At 39.7% G+C, this 23,734-nt stretch overlaps 1 protein-coding gene and 1 long non-coding RNA gene across 5 annotated transcripts in view; one reads left to right on the forward strand and one right to left on the reverse strand.

Moving 5' to 3' along the window:
* Nucleotides 1-3,867: 3,867 nt before the first annotated feature.
* EHF (ETS homologous factor) overlaps nucleotides 3,868-23,734 on the forward strand; it is a 49,358-nt gene continuing 29,491 nt past the window's right edge. The window contains exon 1 of one of the 4 annotated variants that reach the window (XM_010711229.4): nucleotides 3,868-3,964. Coding sequence is in view for 1 of the 4 variants with exons in the window: in XM_085224542.1 (XP_085080668.1) it covers nucleotides 17,232-17,249 (18 nt within the window). In the remaining 3 variants the exon portion in view is untranslated. Of the gene's footprint in view, nucleotides 3,965-17,080; nucleotides 17,250-19,175; nucleotides 19,343-20,026; nucleotides 20,052-23,734 lie in introns of those variants that run through there. The other 3 variants (XM_085224542.1, XM_085224543.1, XM_085224544.1) reach the window with 3 other exon arrangements.
* Nucleotides 7,470-18,289, reverse strand: LOC146544268 (uncharacterized). The gene is made up of 3 exons (XR_014883472.1): nucleotides 13,962-18,289; nucleotides 8,231-8,293; nucleotides 7,470-7,860 (listed from the first exon to the last, which is right to left on the reverse strand). It is a non-coding gene; the product is annotated as an uncharacterized LOC146544268 (long non-coding RNA).

Genomic DNA, 23,734 nt, shown 5'->3' on the forward strand with positions numbered 1-23,734 from the left:
CTTATTTCCATAACGTATATCAGGTATGGTTTTTATACTGAACTACATTCTTTTACACTCATGTCATCTTGTCAAGGGAAATAACTGGTCCACATTAGGTTGGTGTGTAGGCAGGCCTCGGGATGAGGCTGAAACAATGAGCAGGCTGGATTGATAAAATAGCCCCTGAGAGTCCGTGCTTCCCTTAGTAGATTGTCCAGGCCTGAGTTCATGACTCATGCTGGAAATTTCTCTGTGGAATTTGCAGTTGCTGTTTGATGGACGGAGTGGAGGCTACGTGGACAGGCGTATGCTGCCTTCCCAAGCAGGTAGGTGCTGTCAGTGAGGAATGTGACTTACAGGCTATCCTCCTCTTTATGGCTCCTCTTTAAGAAGCAAGATCCAAGATCCTAGGCAGAGGTTAGGAGATCTTTTTTTTAGATACTAAGCATTGCATTTTCTGATAAGTGCTTGCATGCAGTGCTGGTGAGGAATCTGCCAGGGCAGCATTTTTTTTTTTAACCAGAAATTTCCCTTTTGTTTTAAAAAAAAAAAAACCTCAATATTTTTGAAAAGACACTGACTACATTGAATACATATTACTGGAAATGGCATTCTTGATCAAATCAGACTGTAAGGAACTTCTTGGTTTAAGTGTGTGAAGCTCAAAGCAGTGTGACAATACTGAGATGGATATGCATTTCTTAAAGCAAGCAATCATAGAATCATTAAGGTTAGAAAAGAAAACTAAGATCATCTAGTCCAGCCATCACCAATGTACCACTAAACCATGTCCCTCAGTACCACATCTACATGTTTCTCAAACACCTCTGGGGGCAAACAACTGTCCTAGATAGCACTGAAGTTATGGGACTATTCATCCAATGAAGTTATTTGCATGTTCCAAAAAAAAAAAAAAGCGAAGATTTTGATTCAGTAGTGAAGGAATAGAGAAATGCAAAAGAAACATCTCTACAATGGATTGTAAGGCAGACTTTAAAAGAATGAAGGTATCTGTTGTCTGAACTGTGTGCACACTTGTTTCCTTGTGCAATTGTGCTATTGTGTAAGTGGTTCCCAGCATGATAAACAGTAAAGGCAAGGCAGTGAGATAGCTCAGCCAAGCACATATTTATTTCAGCTGTCAATGCAATTTTGGTGACTGTATTTGCACAAAGATGTGATATTGTATGTCTGGGGTTGGATATCCTTAACATTTATTATCACATTCAACAGGGGGTAGCAGCAGCAGCAGTCATCTCATCAAAGACAAACATCATAAGCTCTGTATTTGCCCATACATTTTTGAAGTGACATCTGATTATTCCCAAAACAGTATTAATCCTCCCCTTCCAATTGGTTTGCAAGGGTTACAGGATCCATAGCTATTTCCTGGTCTCTCTTGAATCTTGTATCTTATTTCATTAGCAAGGCAAGCAAAAATAAAATTGCATTGAAGAAATGACTTTACACGAACTTAAATTTCCCTCTAAATTACACGATTCTATGCTTGATTTCTTATATGCTCCTATATGCTCCCTTAGTGCAAGGCAGTGAGATACTGTTCAGATCAGATGGAGGAAAAGAACCTGGAACCCCATTTTAGAGGAGGAAAAAAAAAAAAGGCTCAGCATGGACTACTTCCTGTGTAATTCCCACAGCTGCTGATTTGAGAGTTTCTTTCCAGGTGTCCCCTGAAACTTGCCTACTACAGAATCATTAAATGATGCCTGTTGACCCAGTACTGTATTCTTAAATTATAAAAGATTTCTCAATTCCAAATGACAATTATTGGAATTGACCCTGGACTTGAACTGTAATTCATAAGGTTCATTCTACTGAATGTTGCACGTAATTCATTAGAATTAAGAATTAACTGCATAACACACAAGCTCAGATGCTTGCCCCATTTCTGCTGTTATGTTGCTGCAAAAGCACTCTGCAAATGCTGGACTGAGATTCATTCATGGAGAAGCAATCATATGGATTAATGCACAGCCTTGCTTCCTAAGAAATATGCATGTGCATGTGTAAAATGCATGTATGCCTCTCCTATTTTGAAACTATCAGCTAACTTTAAATGAATTTGAGGCAAAACCAGCTGTTTTAAGAACACCACAGGTTCTATGGATATGGTCAGGCATGGATCTCTTGGTCTTTTTCCTAATAAAGACACTCCTGACTTTTTCTAGAAATTCATTGCTTTAACAAATGAAGACAGGAATTCTCTGACTAGGGAAGGTAGGACTGCTAAAACTGAGACTTACGAAGGCAGCCTCAGAGATGCATTTCTGAAAGAAAACAGTGCATGTGTACAGGCTGGTACAGACCAGCAACAGGTAATTTGGACTTTTTAAAATTAAAGTAAAACTATTTATTTTTGAGGCATGCCACATATGGACCTGATTCTGACTGGGAATTTAAATCTAAATTATCGTCCTTATGTTCTGAGCTTCCCAGACTCATTTTTATCAGCATGATCCTTATGTGATGGGTTGCACGGATAGTGTATGCCAAGTGAGACAGATACGATTCTGTAAAGAATAACTTGGGAGTGTAAAGTTGGATTTGGAGACTACAGTATTCCCTCATCCTTTGCAATTAAGTGATTACTGTAAAGATCAGAACCACTGCTTTCAGTTTGGGCTTGTTCTCCACCAGATGGTGCTCTTCCCCTTGTCCTGAGGTGATTTTCGTTCAACCTCCATCAATTAATACCTCGGCGGGTTGCCCCTCTCCATTTCTTTGCCCGTCTCTCCTCCACTGCTGTCTCCCTGTATGCACTGTGCTTGGTGACTTTAGCTCTGCTTTTGCAGTCCGACCTGCAGCTGTGCATGACTGCCTTACAGGAAATTTGGAGGCTGGAATTTCTTCAAAACCTTATTCTTCATTGCGAAACTGCGATATTGCAACCGAGTTTGATCACGTTGCGTCAATATCTCCCAATCCTTTCTTACTGCTGTATGCGTTCACCTTTACAGCACTGCCTGAGACAGGCAAACTGAGAAATGAGGTGTGTTTCCACACACCTGCACGACTGTTAGAGGTCACGATGTATGAATCAAGCATGGGATTGTGACCTGTGATGGAATGCGTTAGCTCTTTGGAAATCACTTATTGGTTTCTCCAGACTAGGTCTAGATCGCTGTAAACAAGTGGATGACATACCAAATTAAACTCAAAGGTTGAGTCACACAGGAAACCCATCTGATTTTTACAGTGTCTGCCTTCCTGTGATCTCCAAAGCACTTGCTGCCCTGGACTTAGCAGTGCTGTGGGCACTGGCTGCTCCACCATCTGCTGAGAGCAAGCACTGACCTCATGCTGCCCGCAGCCTTGGCCCTGTGCTTCCCAGAGCAGCTGACAGGGAGCTCTATCAGCTCCTGTTTCCATCTAGTACCAGGAAAACAGCCAGCAAAGGAAGTTGTAAAGATATTGCTCTCTCTAAAAAGCTATAAAAACTATAAAAAGTTAACGGCATCGCATGACACGTGCTATCACAGTAGATGTATGGAGTCACACTGATCTGAGAGTAAAGTGTCAGATCTGCAAGGAAGCTGACTGACCCTGGCACCTGACAAGCCTCAAGGGCACCAGAATGTGTGGCCACAGAGCCAGCCACAGATCCCCTACTGCTCTCCATAGTCCTCAGCCTCTTTCTTCTTCATCAAGTTTGTGTTAAGAAAACTTACGAAATAACAAAGAATATATTTTCCTCTGAGGTTTTTCCTCTTTTTCTCCCTCTCCATGTATGTATTTAACTGCTATCAGACTTCAGCCTACCTGCAGCCACCTGCAAAAGTGTATTATTGGGGGTGTTAAGGAGATGCACCTGCTAAGTGGCTCAATGATTAACTCAGTGTCAGGAAGAGATGGGTGTGGGCTCAAACATTTTATTTAAATAGATGGTGGGCAGGGAGAGCCTCTTTCCTAAAGGACTCACGTGCTTTGCTTTGCTAGCACGACCAAGCTGGGAGGGAAGCAGGTAAGAGATTGTAGCAGTAGAGTTAGGTTTTTTTTTGTTGGAAGTTCTTAAAGTACTTCATGAGGCTGAGAATTGTCATTCCTCTGTTCACCTCTTCATGAAGCAAAACAAGCACTTGCCCAAGGCAGGCAGTGAGTCAGTGGCAATGTTCAATAGGTATGCCTGGGATTTAGAGTGCAACTTTATAGTGCAACTTTGGCATTCTGTAACAACACTAAAAATCAGAAGGGGAAAGAAAAACATGAGACTAAATGACTATAACAACTGTAAGATATGTAACCAAATCCTATATTTTCTCATTTTTATTATTTATACAACACTGTGGAAATTTGGTTTAGTTACAGGGTTTTTTTTTCTGTTTCTTTTCTTCCTTGATAAGCCATTAAGTTCTATAAGCAGCTTCTCCACAGATTGTGCAGGAATGGCAGACAGTTGCATGGATCTTGAAAGCTATCCTGTTCTTAATATCCCGTGAAGCTTTAGAGATGTATCAGTTCATGTTATATGTTCTGAGATACTACTATTCAAATGCCTGGGTGCTATAATTTTAATTACAAATCTACTCTTTAGGGAAAAAAAAAAAAAAAAAAAAAATATGTATTCCCATAGCTCTTATTATACCAGTAGAGCCATTGCATCTTTGTATCGAGGATTCTTGAAGGATTAATGACAGAAATTTAAGTGGCTCAAGATCGGCCTGTTAGTATGGATTGAAAAGACAATTTCAGTTTGGTATTCTCCTACCTCTAATAGAGGTAGGTATTCTCTAATAGAAAGTTTGTCTTTCTATTAGAACTAAGCTGTTGGAATGGACTTCTCATTAGCTTCTCTCCAGCTACCTTGCAAATAGCATGCCTTTATAAATGAAGGAAAATTATTGGAAGGATTTAAGCATTCATTTGATCCACTAGCTAAGAGGAAAGACTTCAGAGTACTTGTGGCTAAATTGCTTCATTCTCTCCCATTCAGAGCTGCTTGGCTCAACCCACACTGGGAATGATTTCTGGGAGGTGACCCAACAGTACTCAGGAGTGTGAAAATTGATTTGGAAACAGAATTCTGATGAGGATGAGACAGTGGGGCTGTGGGAAATGCTTACTCATGATGCAGAAATGCAGATTGCCAATAAATTATGAGTGCAGGAGAATTAATCCAGCAAAGATTTCTTTTGTCAAGAGAGGCTAACAGTTTGAAACTGTGCTGCCCGGTGATGAGCCTAGGGTAATAGGCACAAACTAGAACACAGAAAGTTCCATCTGAATGTGAGAAACCTTTTTACTGTGCGGCTGGCAGAGCACTGGAACAGGTTGCCCTGAAAGGCTGTAGAGTCTCCTTCCCTGGAGATATTCAAAACCTGCCTGGACACTTTCCTCTGTGACCTACTGTAGGGAACCTGCTTTAGCTGGGAGTTGGACTTGGTGGTGTCCAGTGGTCCCTTCCAAATCCCTATGATTCTGTGATTCTCTGCTTTCCTTAGACATCTTAACTGCAGGTGGATCCAGATAGGCTAGCACACAAAATAACAGCAAGCTGCTATGACAGTTTCTTTTGAGACCTAAGAAAGGAATAGCTTTCTTGTTATTGATCTCAGGCGTGGTCAGCTAACAGCAAAGATAACATTAAGTTTTGGGAGGGATACAGAGAACCTGCCTACTCCCTGCACCAGCTAACTGGGGCAGGGGAGGGGTAGAGACCTGGCTAGGCCTTCTGCACTTGTTTTGGACTTCTGAGTTTCAGCAATAGCCCAGTGATAGTTAATGGGCCAAAAGTTACTGCTCACTTAATACAATGAAGATAGCTTTGCAGTGGCAAAGGGAGTGGCAGGTTGATCTGATGTCTTACTTCCATCTCAGCTACAAAAGCTAGAGCGCAGGTGAGGTGAGGCAGGGCCCTTGGAGCAAGGAGCAAACTGTCTCCCAGAGGTTACCCAGGGACTGCTGTGACTCACTTTATCAGAGCCAAAGTGACAAAACAAGAACAAAGCTTCCAGACAGCCGCCGGTTGCATGGCTTAGATGGGCACTGCTCCCAGCACAGTTCTATCAGAGCAGTATTGGTCACTGGGGTATTGCTGTCTGCCGGTCTCGAAGTTGTTGGCACATGCCCTCTGCATTCAGATCTGGATACTGGGTATTAGAGGAGTCTTCCCTCCCCCCCCCCTTTTCCCCTTCACTTTTTTTCTCCCTTTTCTCCACCCTGAACACTACAGTAAACACTCAGTTTAATTCCCCAAAATAATGCAAGGTTTCATCCACCAGTGAATTCCCAAGGAAAGGTTTTCAAGGGCAGAGGAGAACTTGGTGCTGGCAGTGACACTGCCCCTCGGCACCTGCTGAGACTGCTGTGGATGATGCACCCTTCTCAGAGGCTGTGAATGTTTCCTGGGGAAGTGCATCTAACTGAAGGTCTTTCGGCCACATCCCTTTTTCTCTCTAGGGCATAAGAAGAGCCAATAAAACTGTACCGTACAGGTCCTGAATATTAGTGAAACAGTGATGAGTTTCTCTCTGTGCCTTTCTCAAGGGAACCTGGAAGAGTGATTCAAAGGGCTTTGGGAATGTATTTTTTAATAACACCCCTGGATTGTGCTTGCTAGTCTTTGTGTTTGGCTTGACATTTTGTTTACTATAGTGTTTGTGAAATAGGGACAAGCCATAAACATCCATCCAACTGCACCTCTGCAATGACAAGCTCTGACATGCACAAGTACTTTCAGTGGAAGTGTTCCTGCAGCCATCTTGAGAGATCTTTGTGGGTTTTCAAGTCATCCAGTTACGGAGAAAAACAACCATAACATGTTACTGAGGTCACAGGATGAATAAGGCATTATGAATAGTTGTGCTGGAATCAAAAGCTTTGGTGAATACTTGGTGAGAAATGTGGGGGTTGACTAAAGTTTGTAGACCAGTTCAAAATAATGAAGCAGTGGGAAAAATGTTAGCTTGTGGGTAATGTCCAAGTGAAAAGAATTTATTTATAAATGGTTCAATGTGGGGACCTCACCAACCCTTATTTCCATCTGAGCTCTGAATCAGTATGTCACCCTCTTGAAGGTAAATTATTAAGTAAAGAATTTAGAGGAGAGAACAAAAATCGATGTCAGGTTTACCCTATGTCCCAGAGCAATGAGTAATTGCTTTATGTTGCTGTAGCAACAGATGGCTCAATCTCTTCTACTTAAACTTCTCACCAGTAGTGTGAGGTCTTCTAAGCAGATCATAAATTAATGTGATTATATCTTCCTTGCATCAGAAACTTTGCCTACAGATAAAATACCTTTCTTTTCTATGCCCTTTAAAAGAAGGCATATACTAACATGCCCTCATCACAACTTGCCCATTTGCAACAAAGCTTTTCTTCACATCGTGTCTTCATGTTGATTCACAACTTTCTTCTTAATTCACTGGGGTTTTATCTGAAAGTTTCTATCGGATGCGTATTTATAAGCTTTTCTCAAATACAGACTGTAGACGTTTGTAGACTCTCAGAAATGACAGTGTTTTACAGGTCTGGACCTGAAACATAGCTGTCATACAACCTACCTACACTCTGTCAGAAAGACTGTTGGAAAGAGAAATTTTCCCTAAAATCAACCACATACAATCATGCAAGCTAAACATCAGCTCTGCAATCATGGGTCCATGCATACTTTTCCCTGATATGATGACAGAAGTATACTGGCATAAAATGATAGCATGAAGTATTAGAATATTTATTTTTCTCGGTCCTGTGAAATTGTAGCACACTGATCTGTTTTCCTCCCTCTGAAACAGATATTCAGAATTTTTTTTTTCTTTTTTTTTTTGACTGATGCATCCCACTTCAAGTCCACATTGGTGTTCTGGTCACTCCTTTTTTCCATGAAATAGAGAGACTTGTCACCTGTTAGGAAATTTCCTGACAGAAGGGAGAACTGAGCTGGTAACAGTGATCAGGTGAAGGGATGAATGCTCTCATTACACAAAAGTGCATGCTTAGCAATTAAAATATTCAAAAATAACATTGTAGTTGTTTTTATGCTTTATGTACAGTATTAAAAATAAAATAGTCTACCACAGGTAATTTATGAAAGCAGGTAATAATGAGTTCATTATTGCATAGCAAGCCAACGTTGCAGTCGTGGTTATAGGCCTAGCCAAGGTCTTTGATCTTCTGGTTAATTAATGTATAAATGAAAAGACCTTGGCTTTCATCTCGCATCCATCGGCTAATTATCTCAGTAACTGGTCTCACTCAGATCTCAGTCAGTTCTTATTCAAGGACTTACCCTTTCATTTTCCATCCTCTATACAGGCAGTGAGTCACCAGAGTCATGATTTATTGTCCGTCCCTGTAAGAGATTTGTTATTTGCACAGCTCCGTCCGAGGGACTCATCTGCTTTATAAAATTTTCAGTTGAAACAATTTGAAAATATGAAGTGATGCAGCTATTTACAGAGACACCACTGAAGTTAGCAGGAGCTGATTTCAAATAGGAAAGGACAGATCTTAAGGTTCAGCCAATCATACAGCTGACCTGTATATCGTGAGAGTAGTACTGCACAGTGTTCTTCTTCCTCTGCTGCCATGCAGTCAGGATGTGAAACCCATGTGTGAATAAGATAAGATTCTGTGTTAAGAGGACATCTGAAAAAGCAGTGAAGTTGAACTCTGAGGTCTGACAGCATAGGTGTTAGAGATCTCTCAGAAGCACACAGCAAATAATTTCCTTTTGCAAAACTTTGCATCAGTTGGAAGCTTCCTATTGGCTGTAGTATCTCAACAAAAGAATGTGGTGTAGTTTTGGTTCATTTCTAAATGCTGCAAATAGTCACTTCTATTTAGATTATTTTAGTCAAAATAATATGTATATAATACATACGTATTTATATTCATTTGCATATCTAAACTAAATCCATTCTGGATTATGTTTTTAAAGTGTATTTTGTTTTATATGTACACTGTGGTTTTTTACCTTGCATCTCAAAACAAGATTGTCATCAAAGGAGGCCTAACAGATGACTGCTAGACTCTTATCCTCTCTTTCTCCCTCCTTTTCTTCATCTTTTTCATTCTATTTGTAATAATAATAATTCAGTATCAACTAGGAGAATTAAATTCCTGACTTGGAACTTGCAGACCAAAAATGTTATGTTATGACACTAAGGCATACATCCCACAGCTTTTGTTTTTGTAAACAAAATACATTTCTTGAAGAATTATGTTCCAAAATAGTCCTGGAAGTACAGTTAGAAACTCACGTTACGGTCATGTTTTTGTCTTAAGATGACGAATGCTTGGGATGGCAATTCTGCTGAGGTGCCTGAAAGTTCCGGTACTGCTTTTTTTTTTTTTTTTTTTTTGCATCTTTCAGTGATGAATGCTGATGCTGGGAACAGAGCTGGTTCTATGCAAATCTGTTATATGGAAAAAAATGGTAAAGGTGATATTTAGCAGTTCATTAACTGTTGTTTTCAGGAGGATGCACTTCTGTTATTTTTTCCTATTCACAATTGCATAGGAATAGGTTGCTGCTTTCTTTGAACTTGCACTCTTCTAGACACTGCATTTCAAGATGTCTCAGTTTAGCATTATTAGAGATGTGGGAATGGATGTGATATATAGTTTGAAGATGAAAGTAACTCCAAGTAGTGTTGCAAAAAGAATATGGCAGGTTATATCTGGAGCACTTGGATGAACATGAATAGGGCAAAACTGAGTTAAATGACTGAAATAAACTTATTTCCAGATTATAATAAATGACTGAATACTCTCACAAAGGAAGTGGTACAAGAACTACCTTTATGAATGTTTGACACTACAACTTGCATAGTGGTTTCAATTCATGAAATATACCTGATTGATCAAGGAACTGATTTAGATGGTTAAACAGAACCCTAGAACCTGTATCAGTGTGGTCTGATCTCTTAGCTGACACTGTTTTCAGCAGGAGGTTGGAGCAGGACTTCCTCAGGTCCCTTCCAGCTTGAATTATTGTATGAAATAAATACACCCAAATGTACAATGGTAGAAAAGAAATACAGAAAATGACCACTTCTTATACAGTCTGTAAGTTGAAAAATCCAGTATTTTCCCATTTTTCTCTCCTCTCTCCTCATCTTCTTTCTTTTTCCTCTTTTTGTAAATTTGGAGCATGTTAACAAAATTTCCCATGCTAGCTGTGTTATGATCCAAGAACAGGCTTGTTGTGCACTTTTTGTCCATATTCAAAAGTGTTCAGAAGTAAGCACATTGTGCCAGTGACCATTCTGAATAGATCAAGACCAATAGCTAAGCGATGTAGTTGGTACTAATGAACAGCCAATTCATTTTAGTTGCAACAGTGTAATCTCCTAATACAGGAATCCCCATAAAGACCAGGTCAATTTTTTTCTTCTGGATATGACTGCTTCATAGGTGTTTCTCTCAGGTACGTTCTTGAGGCATTTCTGTGATGTGTGTACATGTGTAAATGTATGGTGAGGCCACCTGCCTCTAAATCAACCAGTTCGCTCTTTTTGGAGGATCTGCTCCCAGTACTAGTGTGATTCCATCTGCCTATTAATATGTCCTCGCACTTACATAGATTTATTTTCGTACAAAATTGACTGTAGAGTTTTCCTGTTGAAACTGCATGTCAGTAGAAGGATTGGCCACAGGCCATGAGACCAGTGGTGGAGATTCCTGAAGAACACAACTCCAGCTCCAAGGCTTTTGCTAGCTTACTAGAAGAAAAGGGAGCAGCTCAAGGAGGGACTCACTCCTTTGAAATTCAGGGCAGTGTTGCTGTGGGTCACTGAGTCTAGTTTGCAAGCCACAGAATGAGAATGAGTCCTACTAAAGTCACTCCAATTTTTCTCATTCTTTCCTCCCACAGATGCACCATGCCAGCTGCTAAAAGCCATTTCAGAAAGGGCATGGGAGAAACTTGGGAGAAGGTTTTTCTTTTTAAATAAATCTAGTAATTAATTCTGAGTAATGCAATGTAATGCGGTAACCGTGTACAGGGATGATGAAGTGCCAGCTTCATGCCAGTGTGCCTCACTGCACTACCTGTGATTCTGTTCACATGGTCATTTTCCAGGATCCATCAGCCTCGTTGGTAAAAGGCAATGCAGCTCTTCAGTGCTTGCTGGCCAAACAGCTACATACCTGAATAAAATGGGCCTTTCTTCAGCTAAAAAGAATGTATGTGTACTTTTAGCTGACATCATGCTATATGTCAAAATGATTTGCCAGATCTAAGCAAAAAGATCTGGCACATTAGAAAAGTGAGATAGTCATAGAGCGAAAAGTGTCTGGGTTATACTATAGCTTTCAGACATGGGCAGCCCATTTCAAAGATTAATGCAGCAGAACTCTAAGGACAAAGGCTGAACTTGGGGCACACCGGGAAATAGCACGTATATCTATGGAAAGTTTCATATTTCTTTTTAACTGCTAGCAAAGTTGAAGTTTAGTAAGGAAAGGGTGCACTGTTTTAATTTCATTATACAAACAAATAAAAGTACTTGCAGTTCCATGGAATTTTAACACAGTTAATCATAAACCAGATATTTGCATCTCACGGGCACTGAGCATTGTGTAGATACTGGAGTTGGGATAAACTGGTTTGGAAAGGTTTGCCTGCTGTAGCTGTGTCCAAGGGTTAACCCTCACTTCCCCCATCGATGCTGGCAAAGGAAATCTTGTCATGACTGCACGACTGGAGGATAGCCTATGAACTGTGCACATGTCATGCTGTCTTGCAGGTAGCTGCCTGGTTTGAGATGTCCCCAAAAGATCTGTCCAGGTACAATTCTTAAGGCCAACCTGAACAACAATGACTTGGACTTTTAATGTCCTTTGTAACTATGCAGGTCTTAAATCCCTTCATTCGCTACTGTTCAGCTATTCCAGCCTTGCCTTATGGCAAACGTATTCACTCCCTGTCTGTGAAGGCTGAAATCTTGGAGGCCTCTAATACCTCTTCTCAAATAGATGAATGTACCAATCTGTATGCATTCAGCTCACATTTATGCACCAGGACAGACATATACATAATGAGTTTGTTACTTTATCCCCTCCTCAGTCATTCAGTCATGTAATGCTCACCCACATGCATGCAAGCATTCATGAAAATGCACTTATACAGAATATTATTACTCTTCAATGTCATGAAGTGTGAGAAGCTTGGTCACCCACATATTCATGCTGCCATGGGTCTCTGTTGGGCGTATTCCTAGTTGAGCAACCCAAGGGAGCAGCACTAGTGCCATAAATTCCTCATAACTAATCAAATCCATAGTCTCACAGTCAGACACCTGGCATCCCAGACAGTCTGCTCTCTATTCTGCTGGGGCCTGTGTTTTGCTGTCAGTCCTTGAACTGTTTTTGCTCTGTGTGCATGGGTTTTGTGTCTAGGGATGTCCTTGATTCTTCGTCTCTTTTTCATTTTATCACTACATGCAGCTTATAAGGTTGGCCACCTTGAAAAATAGCTGATTATGGTATGAACAACTTAAACGTTCAAGTAGGTGTTGCTGCTATCACTTTTCATTCCTATTTTGTAGACTCCTTTGTCTGTCCTTATGATATATAACTGCTCCTTTAGTGGCCTGTTGTGCTTACTTTTTAATCTGCTTTTTCAGAGCATAAAGAAATGGCATGTGCTACTTTTAGGTCTCTGCTGGAGATTATTTCAGATCAAATTCTCTCTTCTGAACAGCTTTTCATGTTGGGAATATTCAAACCCTATGTACCCTTTGAGGGTTTACAAAGAGCGCTCCTTATGAAATCCAGCTTCTTTAAATTAGGAAAAGTTTCACTCAAAAAAGAATTGAATTAGAATTGAAATGATACAGGTGTGATTCACTTATCATAAGTAGATTTCCTAAGAGGCTTGACATTATGTACTGTATACGAAATGCCAACCTCAAATACTGTGATGTAGAGTCATTGATGAGGGCCTATGCACAGGAATGAATTTGAACTCTGTCCAGCCATCCTACACTGCTTATCCCTACTTTTTCTTCTCTGTACTTCAAAAACAAGGTGTCTGTGATGCAAGATCTCTTTCTGAGCTCTCTAATTGTGCTTCAGATCCAATGTCTGAGAAATCAATGGCTCTGACTACAGAGTTACCAGTGGGTCCTAGTGCAAACATACTTCCATATTCACCAGATTTGGGGAGTGAGGTACATACAAATGGCTTTGCCTCTTCTGGCCCCTGGTTTTACCAGGTTGCAGGCTGTGAATGGACAAGGAAAAGTATCTGTGCCCAGCTAAAAGTTTATCTTGCTATATTTGTACTCTTTTCTTTATCTTTGTGCTTGCAATCATGGAAAGATAGTTTTATGTTATTAAAATCAAAAGCATGATTTGTTTTGGTCCCAGCAGCATCAAAGTATTTGCTAAGAGATTGAAACCGCAACAGGTAGAAAAGACCAATTAGGTCATTTTGCAGTGCCTGTTTCTTAATGTCTGCTATTGCACAAAGTTGTGATGCCTTTTCTCTGAGAAAGCATTCCATAGTCTAGGCTCATAATAATCCCCATTTGGGCTTAGAAATTCTTAATGACAAAACACTCAATCAACAATTTCTCATCCCCTTTGATGCATATAGCCCTCTGATATACATAAATGATTATATACATCCATCATTTCCAACAGAAAGAAGCACCACTGAAAAGGAGACTTCATGTAACAGAAAGTTAAAGAGATGATTTTTGGCTCCTGAACAGGCAGTGCACAAAGCTATGTTCACAAATGCTGTTGGATATATATTGTTAAAATCTCACAGAAGTTTATGGGACTGCATGGGTTCACGTGGATGAAAAACACAGCTTTTAGGTCTTGTAAATGGTTTCTTGGCAGTTAATCCTAGTGGCTGCTTACAATTTTTTTTTTTTTTTCCCCAAGTGAAAAATAAAACAAATCAGATGCTGCACTGAATTGAACAATCTTCTCAGTAGAACACATTTTTATTTGCCACTGTCATTATTTATTATTTCAAATCTCTCTTTCCCCATTTCTCATACCTGTTTATTCCCACCAGCGTGAGCAACAATGGAAGCTGTTGCACAAAGGAGTGGCTGGATGCCACTGTGCTGTTACACTGAGTTGGTCTGACCTGTACATGGGGAGAATGAAACAAATAGATAATTAATAATAAGCTCATATTCTTTCTAGGATTAACATTTTTCTTTCAGTGTTTGATTAAGGTATTCTGTTTGCCCTGCTGGTTTATTTTAGCCCTTTGCTACTCTTATCTTTTCCATGGAAAGCTTAACATGTTATTTGTAGTTTTATTTGGTTTCTACTCTATCCTCAGCTCAGGTTTCTATGGTTTTTATTCCTGCATATTTCTCGCAGACCATGGGCAGAATTGCAGTGATTCTTGCAAAGATTCTTGCATGTTTTTCCTGTAAAGTGTTTAAGTAACAGATAACAGTGACAGATGTTGGACTCAGACTTGTTTTCACCTTTGGACTAGCACAATAAGAGAAACCACTGTGGATTTTTCTGAGAAAATGTCTCTCCCTCAGTTCTCCTCTGTGAAAAGGAGACTAAGGAATCGAGACAGGCTCTGTACCAGCAGGAGGAAAAACAGTGCTTAGGTGGTACCTCTGGCTGGCAGTTGGCTTTGCTGGGAGGAACTTGAGGGGGTTCACTTTATCACTTTTTTCATTGGAGCATACAGCACCCCTTCCAAGGCATACTTGGTTTTGGAGAACTTCCCATCATGAGTGGGAAAACCAAAGAGCTTTGTTACTCAGCTATTTCTAGTTCATCAGTTCCAGTTTACAGAATGTTGTTGGTCTGACAGATGGGGGATTGTGAGGAAGCTGAAGAAATATTATTGCATGTAGCTGTGTAGGTTTAGAGACTGAACCTTCCTAGAATCATGCAAAGCTGATACTCTGAGGCCATTGCTTAGCTCCTCGCTGTTACTACCTTAACTTATAATTTATCCAAATGGTGACCAACAGAGCTGTAAGGAGTTTTGCTTTAGATTGAATATATTTGCAAAAATTCAGACAAAATGCTTAAGCTGTTTTCTAGACTGATGTCACTGTTTGTTCATATGCAGAAAAAGTTCTCCTTTCCTGGGAGAAAGACGATCTGATCTATAAAACTGCTGAGCACCAAAATCTGATACAGAAGCGAATGGGAGAAAGCACTCTAAATACACATTCTTAGGCATGTCAGAATGGATACCTTGAATTATTAAACACCTTTACCTTGATCTTTTTAGAATTCCCCATTAAATAAGGATAAAAATTATTATGTTCTTACTTCACTAGGGCAGCATAAAGATAAATAAGTGTTTTGGTGCTAATACTGTAGTATTAGTGCTAATGCATTAACATAATGTAATACACTGCTGTACATGCATTAAATGTTTATTTATATTACGAATAAATGTATTACTATAATACCTCAAATACCATGAGGATTAACACTATAAGAAAACTCATGAGGAAATGAATACAAGTTTTCAGAGCAACTTTGATTCATGTGCAGCAAATACAGCTGAGGGCCACTCCCTGAATACATAATGTTGGTTAGCTTGGCTTCAAATGAGTACCATTTTGTCTCTGCATTAAGTACAGTACTGCCACACAAATACAACTTGTCACAATGTTAATAAGTCCTTCTGCTTCTGTTTCTTCGGTATGCATTCTGCATTATTTATTTTAAATGTGAAGTGAAAGGGCTGTTGTTTCATCACTGTGAGTTAAATCCAGGATCTACAGCCCAACTCAGACCTCTGCCTGATGAACTGAGTGTTGCTGTTGGGCCAAACAGGGGACTCACTGGAAAATTTGTCTTTTCAGAAGGGTGGATGTGAACAGGAATAGCCTCTGTTAGCTGTGAACATGGGAAATGGAGCACACTTAGCGCGCAAGGAAGCTGCAGGGTATGTAGCTCCTCAATGTGGAGTCCATTACGTGGGTTCTGATTTGATGACAAGCTTTAAACTCTCCAAATGTGGATGGATCTTACTGAAAGTGGTAAATAGCATGTCTTTAACTCAGTGGTCAGTTGTGATCCGTTTGCTTCAGGTTCCTGAGCTTTCCAAAGAAAAAGGCAGGAGTAGTTTTAACTATTAATATAAAGAAAAGTATTATCTCTTTTTTTTTAATTTCCTGGAGATATATATACACTATTAAGGATGAAAAGTATCCAAATATAGCTCACGTGATGGGAAATTTCAATTTATCTAAACAGCTAAGGGAGAGAATTCAGAAACCTGTAAAGAAAAAATTGTCTTGCAAGCCTAAGTAGTGAGCAACTATACTAATAGATGGTGCTTGCCTATAACATCAAATCTGTTTGGAAATAGCTTCTGTTCTTCTCCTTGTGGTTTTTCTGAAGTTCTTACAGAAATTGTATTATTTTACAGCAAATTTTATGAATCACTTCTGATTTTGCTGTAGAAGACTGAAGACACATTGTACACTCAATTCTGATTGCTGGGCATGACTAACCTACCTATCAGCTTCTTATGCTTTCCTTTTGATATTCTACTGAAATTTAACAAATGAAGCATAGAATAATATCATTGGAAAAGTAGAAATTATCACACATTTGTTCTCTGTTTTCATCAGGTGTCAGACACCTATTTAAGAATCTAGACTGATTTAGATAATTTCCTCCATGCTTGATGGTTGCAATTAAATTAATTCTGAGAATCTGTACTGACACTACAACCATCCTGTGAACGTGGCCTCGTAGCTCCTAATTAGAGAGGTTTTCATGTTTCCTCTGCCACCTAGAATTGTGTGGGGACCAAAATCATGCTAATTTTGTGGTTCTACTGCTGCAGAAGAATATGAAGAGGGAAAAGTCTGCCTGTCTCCAAAAGCCACCTGTAATACTCTCTGTGCTGAACCACATGTAAGTGTCAATAAGCATAATCAGGAGCATGGGGGCAGCATAGCTGGCCTGGTAGGGCAGTAAATTTAAGAAGCCACCACCCTATGTGGCACCCTGCCTTTGAAAATAGAACACTACTTAAATAATGCATGCTGGTATGCCGGCCAAGTTAGCCTCACCTTGCCCAGACCTGTTGGTACAATGTGCTTTTTTTTGTCTGTCTGGAAGTATTCTGGGCCTTAGCAACCAGAGCTGTCTCTGCCCTTGGGAGCTGAGACAGAAAAGGCTTGCAGCCACACAAACAGAAAGTGACATACCAGTCTAAGTACCGTATTTGAATCAAAGTTCTGCCATTTTTGCTTGAGCCCTTACTGAGAGAGGGAAAAGTCTGTAGTTATGTTGAGATCCTGTGGTCATATCTTCCTGTGATGCTGCTGCAGCACATGGTGAGACATTCATCTTCCGCATTTACTCAATGGGGCGGTGTAAGATGTGGTGGGTTCCTTGTTAAAGATGTCTTTCCAGGGAAGGGAAATGTTCTTTATTGCTTTCTTATTCTTTGCTTACTTCTTAACTTTTTCCTGTTTTCCTGCTCTGGATTGATCACTCATGCTGATAGGATGATAAGACATTATTTTAATGATGAAAGCTTTAGTATGAACGCTCACCCAGGAGATGAACTGGTATGCAAATACTTAGACTTGGTGACATGAATTCTTAGAGAAACCTCACAGATACTTGACTTACTTGTGAAGTCTCTGAACAGTTGCCTAGCTGTTTTCATTGATATCCTTATCCCTTGGTGTTGTAATTTCAAGATGGTAGTGCTCTCCAAGATGGAAGTTTACAGCTGCCTTTTTCCTCAGGGTCAACTTTCCTTGATAAGTGAGAATCAAGATGAGCAGCCTTGAAACTTGACTTTACCTTGGGTGAAAAGCAATGGGATCTTCTCACACATCACTCATATTCAGGCACACCTTATCAGTGTGAATAAATCCAACTTAGGTTTTAATATCTTTGGTGTGGATGATAGGAACAAAGGTGACATTCCTCAAGAGTGAGATTAATCTTGAAATCAGGTTCAGAATAAGTAATGTGTCTGAAATGTTTCCTCTACACTGACAATGGTCCTAATAAATAATTAATAGTGTCTCTGAATGTTGAAGGACGATTCATCCCCTGCTAGATCTAGCATCGAGAGTGCTTGTTGGTGTCTGTTCAGAGGGAGATTCCAGGGCTCTGGAACCAAAAGTGAAAGGTGGCTGGAAAATTCATTTCATATAGACCACTGAAAAATCATGGAATAAAAATATTCAGCTATTATTGTCTTATGTATACAAATTAACAAAACCTTGAAACTTTCCTAAGTCAGTAAATTATGATAGGTGAGGATTCATACTTTAGGTACCTCATTTCTCGCTCAGGTTGCTCATTGCAAGCTGGAGAAGTAACTTGCACATGATCAAGGCCAGATGCTCTGAACTGTCTGTTGAGACCAAGTTTTCCATGAGGAAACAGCCTTTCTGTGCTTTTCATCTCAGCCAAGAGTTGAACTCAGGACTGGATTAGTGAAAGGCTCTAATCTAATGCCCTCCCTGTGGCTTGGAGGAGCAAAGAAAAAGATTTTGCCTGACTCCTATGGTCTGTGGAGTGCCTTAAGGAAAGTTTTAGCTCTCCCTTGCTGGTCAGAATCCTAAAAATCAGGAAGCTTAAAGCAGATAAGTGTAAAACCAGATGCTTACCTGCAGATTTTTTTCCCTTGCTGATCTTTGTTTAGCTCTCTTTTTATACTCGTCCGTATTTACACATAAACTAAAGATTTTGTTTGTAACTTTTCCTTTTTTCTTTCCCCTCTCACATACCCAGAGAAGCTGGAAGAACAAGAGACTCCCCCTTATGGAGACTCATTCATTTCACAGGAAGCTCAAAGTATGAAAAAAAAGAATCAAGTCCATTATATTGGCTTGTCCAATCCACCTAACAGGCAGCGCAAGGCTTTTTTCTACTGTGCATCTTCTAATGTTATTTCCAGCCTAATTTGAAGTTAGGACATTCCTGCTTTTCACTTCTCCTCATTCTAATTATAATCTCCCTATCTACCTGAAATAACCTCCATTAAAAAAAAAAAAAAAAAAAAAAAAGGGATGGTCTTAAAAAAACAACTACAAAGAAATCAATCCCTCATCCATTACCAGGTTTCTCTTTTGTTCTGGAGCCACACGTGTAACCTGGTTAGACCTGTTCTCTTTGAATACTGAGGACTGAGCTGGCCTTATGCAAATGCTCCCAACCTCGTCTAGGTTGTTGTCGTTGCAGACCCAATCAAATGAACAGGAAGTGACCTAAGGAATTCCCCCATTGGTTGCCTGAGTGTTCAGCAAAATGTTTTAAAATTAATATCACATCCATTTATCTTCACTCCTGGGAGTCTTTAGAAGAGATAACCTAGTACCTGTGTTTAGCCAACCTACCGTTCTTCAGACTGTCTTTCCATTGCCTCAGTTAAGGATTTCCACTCCAGAATCTGCAGCTAAATGAGGTAAGGTGTTTGGGTTATTATTTTTTATATGCTTCCTTTAAATTAACACCAATGAAAAAAAAAAAAAAAAGGAACTGTCTGCTGGACTCATGCCCACCCTACCGAGCCCCTCCCTTCCCAGTTTGGAACAGGAGCTAAGCTCATTAGATCAAAAGGCTTTTTTTTTTTTTTTTTAAACATTACAGTATATACTTCTATGTACCTATTTTGAACTTGAACCTTACTTATGTTTAAATAATCTTGTTGGTGTTTGTTTGACTGGGGCCAGATCTACTATCTTTACTCAAGCAGAATGTCACTGACCTCACACGGAGCCACTGGCTTCCTCAGAATTACTCAAAGGTTCTGAGGACCCTTGTTATTATGATATATCTAAGAATAATAATTTTGTGGGTCAACAGTCTGCTGCTGTTGTTCCCAGAGAGGTCATCTGTTCAGTAAGGCAAGGGACGAGAAAGTAGACCTTCTCATTAGCACTAGCGACATGTGACAGAGAGACCCTTCACTAGGATGGCATTTCTGCTGTGTTTAGGGAAGAGGTATTGATGGTGATTGTACTGACGGCCAAAAAATACTAAAGCAGTTTATAATTTGGCCCAGCTCTGTCCTCAAGGCAGTCTCTTGGCAGCTCCAGTGGTGAGGGGAATCGTCGCTCTCAGTCCCTTCTAAGTTAAAGCACCCCAGAGGATGGATCTCAAGTACTGAATTGGTAAATACAGCATGAACAGAGGCCTGCAGTGTCTCTTCTTGTTTAATTTGTTTCTCTTCCAATGGTAATTTTATTTGAATAGAACCAGAATTGGCCCCTTAAGGTATAGGCACAGTAAGAAAGAGACTGTAAAAATTTGGTTTAAGGAATGGTAGAAGTGCATGTAAGGAAAGAGTTACTCAAAATCTACATTGATTCTGTAAAATATATGGGATGGGCATTGTGATTAAATATTTGTATTTCATCCCATGAGACATTTTAAGCGGGTGCTCTTGTGTATATATAGTTTTAGAGTTATTTAATTTTATCAGTAGTGAACTTTTAGATTATTGCATCTAAACATATATCATCTTTTCTTCTAAGTTTTCATGTTCATTTTTGAAATGAAACTGCTTTGTTAAGATAGAAATGGACCTTGAGCTTAAAGTTTCATTGAGTGATTTTACTTGTACTCTTGTCACTGCATCCAGCATAGCTATCTTGTACCAACATTTCCTCTAATTTGTGAAAATTTGAGAGGGATAATAATAATAAAAAGCACTCCTTTAAGTACTGTTTTGATAGCAAATTTGTGGCTAGCAATTTAAGCCACTTTTCTGACATCTGTTTTGCACTGTAGAAAGTACCACAGCTGAAAAACAGAGTAGGTTTATATTTAATGCAAATATAGAAACCAGAGAGAACAGCTGCAATTAAAACTAGAAAAACAGTAGGATTAAGGTACTTTACCTACAAATATCACAATTAATGACAGTTTAATTCCTGGCCATTACAGGCTTTAAAACCAGAAGTGATTGTTGTGATAACAGCAGGATTTCCCAGAATTTTTCAGAATCAGAGGGTTTGAAGTAGAGCTTATCTTTTAGAAAACTTCCAAGCTTGAAGAAAAAAAAATAAAAGCCCATAAGTCCAACAATGGGAAATTCACCAGAACTTTTAAATTAACTTTTTAAGCACCGTTCCTCTAAAAATATTTTGTCTCATTTTCAGTCTGACGTGGTCTAACTTCAGCATTCAGCCACTGGGTTCTGTTACCTTTTGATAGCCAACACAAAATTCCCCTGGGTCACAAATTTCTGTTCCTTACTGTGGTAGCTGTTTGTAGCTGTGAACAAGTTCACCATCAGTCTTATCTTATACAAATGTGTTGAGTTCTATAGGCTCTTCCATCTCACGGAAAAATCTTTATTAGTTCCACTGTAGATTTTTCTGTCCTTTAATCTCTTTGATGATTGTCTCTAATTTTTCAATATCCTCTGTAAAATTTGGATGTCAGCAGTGCTCACACGCAGTAGGAGCAGCAAAGCCATGCACATAAAAACTATGAGTCAATATATTTGTGTTTCTGCCCCCAGAAGTAATTTTTTTTTCCCCTAAGAGGTGATGCCTGCCCCATTCTGAAAGCTCTGGATCAGAAGTTTATTTAGCATGGTTGAGGCTTTGTGGAGTTGTTGTCTTCCAGACCCCCTTCTCACCTCTTTGTGTTGGTCCTACATGCGGAGACAGTGTTACCATTAATAGCGTTGATGTTGTTTGCTTGCATTTTTTTTTTTATTTTTTCTAGTCCTAGTGGTTTTTATAAATCCCACAAAAAAATAAGAGTATATTCTTCCCAAGTCACAGTAATAAATAAACCTGTATCAGAGCAGAAGGATGTTTCTACCCCAGCAGAAATTAGGTAATGCTTCATAGCAGTTTGTAAGGTGACAACAATTCTTATTATCCCAGTCAGGGTGAGCTCAGTTAATACAATGTGGTCTTTTTAACATGAGAAATATTTGGTTGTCATTATTTGCTTGTGGTATTGCCACAGCGATGTTATATTACTTCAGATATTCTCAAGTTGTTACGAGTTTTCAGACGTGGTGAAAACAAGCTGTTGGAGCGGTGGACTAAGACAAATAATTTGGCTCCAACTGAACTTACTTCACTTCTTTTCATTACCAACGAGTTTTACTGTTAAAATCAGTACTTGTTCTGTCTGGGAGGTGCGAGGTAACAAATTGTGATGGAGGGAGATCAAACTAAAAAGGAAAATTCATCCAGGACGCAGATGAAGAGAGATTAGAGAGGAAAATGAAGTATTTCTGTAGGTGTCTCTGTCCAGACAGGACTGTTGTGTTAGTCTATTGCCTCTCCTACAGCAAATCAAACAAATAAATTCTAGGAGGATTAATTTCTATACTTGCTGAAGAAGTATGTATGATCAGTTCTTAAAGAAGAGGGTAAATGACTTTTCCTCTGTGAGCTCGGAGAGCTGTCCGTGACACCTTTCCAGAATCAATACTTACCGTCTCTCCTTTGCTCACCCCTTACTTACTCTGTCTAGCTTAATGTTGGGACCAAATCATTCAACCTTCTTCCAGCGAATTTTCCACTGTTTGCAGCCTTACCTGGGTTTGTTCTGTGGAGTCTACAATTACATGTTTTCTATTGCTGTCGATGTGCTTCAGTTCGCACAGAATTGTCTCAGCTCCGTCTGCGATACAACCAACAGCACCTCCATGGACTGGAGCAATAGCCCATGGTACCGGGACAGTGAGATGGAGCTAACTGGCTTAGAAATTAGTCAGTGTGCTGAGACTAAACTACAAATAGATGATTGACCCCTTCTTGTTTCGATGGTAGTTTGACCACCCTTTATGGGATTTTCTATGGTCTTACAGTGCTCTCCTTCTCGTAAGTCTTCCTTCAGTTGTGAAGGAGAAATTCTTGCTGAGGACTAGGTGCTCCTGCAGTAAACAGCACATAAAAAGAAAAGGGTCACAAGCTTAATTGTTGTCATTGCTAATGACACATGATGTCAGCATGTGGTAGAATCAAATATAAAGGCATTGCTGCACATGAGGAAATGAACAGAAATGCTAACAATTTCTTTACCTTGCACAGTTTGTGATGTTTCATTGAATCTTTTGTCCTGTCTGGCAGCTTAGCGATTGCTAAGCTTTTAGGGATAAACTCGTGGAGTTCTCTTCCTAATGATGAGTGCATCATGAGCACTAAAAACATCCAGCACTATTTTCAGCAAACCCACTGGCTTTGGTCACCTACCCAATCTCAGAGGTGCCTCAGGTGTCTGCTGCTTTTTCTTTCTCCCTTTGCCAACCTTCAGCCCATACTGCAGTTCGTGTTTATTTCAGCCCCTGATTAACCAGGGACATTGCAGAGTTGGTGAAGGCAAAATTCATGAGTAAATCTACTGATAGAAAGCATAAGCTAACAAGGATTTGTTTGTATAGCTGGCATACAAGAAAGTAAGGATTAATTTGGTTTCTGGGGAAGTTTCCTTAGTATGATAGATGTTTTGAGCTGTATTAGGGGTGCAACTTGAAACAAATCCCTCACTGAATGCCTAAAATGCTTGGGTCATTTGTTGGTCGTTGGCCTATAGATGGGTGAGAATGAGTAAACATGGAGTCATGTAGCCAGTGGAGCAGCCAACTGACAGTTGGCACTTTGCGTGTCTCTCTATGAGGATGATCCCTCAAAGGCTCCCTTTCCAAAAGCTGACTTTGCACGTGGTTATCATTACCTATTCCTTTGCTGATCTTGTAAAATGTGCTTCACGGGAAAGAGTATGAGAGCTAGCAGAAAAAACAGCTAGCTGGGACTGGATAATGGCTGGTCATAGACCAAAGAGATTGGGCAATGAAGAAGAATTGCTTTGCAGTGGTGAAAAGAAA

Source organism: Meleagris gallopavo, chromosome 5 (assembly GCF_905368555.1).
Source record: "Meleagris gallopavo chromosome 5, MGAL_WU_HG_1.1, whole genome shotgun sequence".
In the NCBI taxonomy this organism is placed as follows: Eukaryota; Metazoa; Chordata; class Aves; order Galliformes; family Phasianidae; genus Meleagris; species Meleagris gallopavo.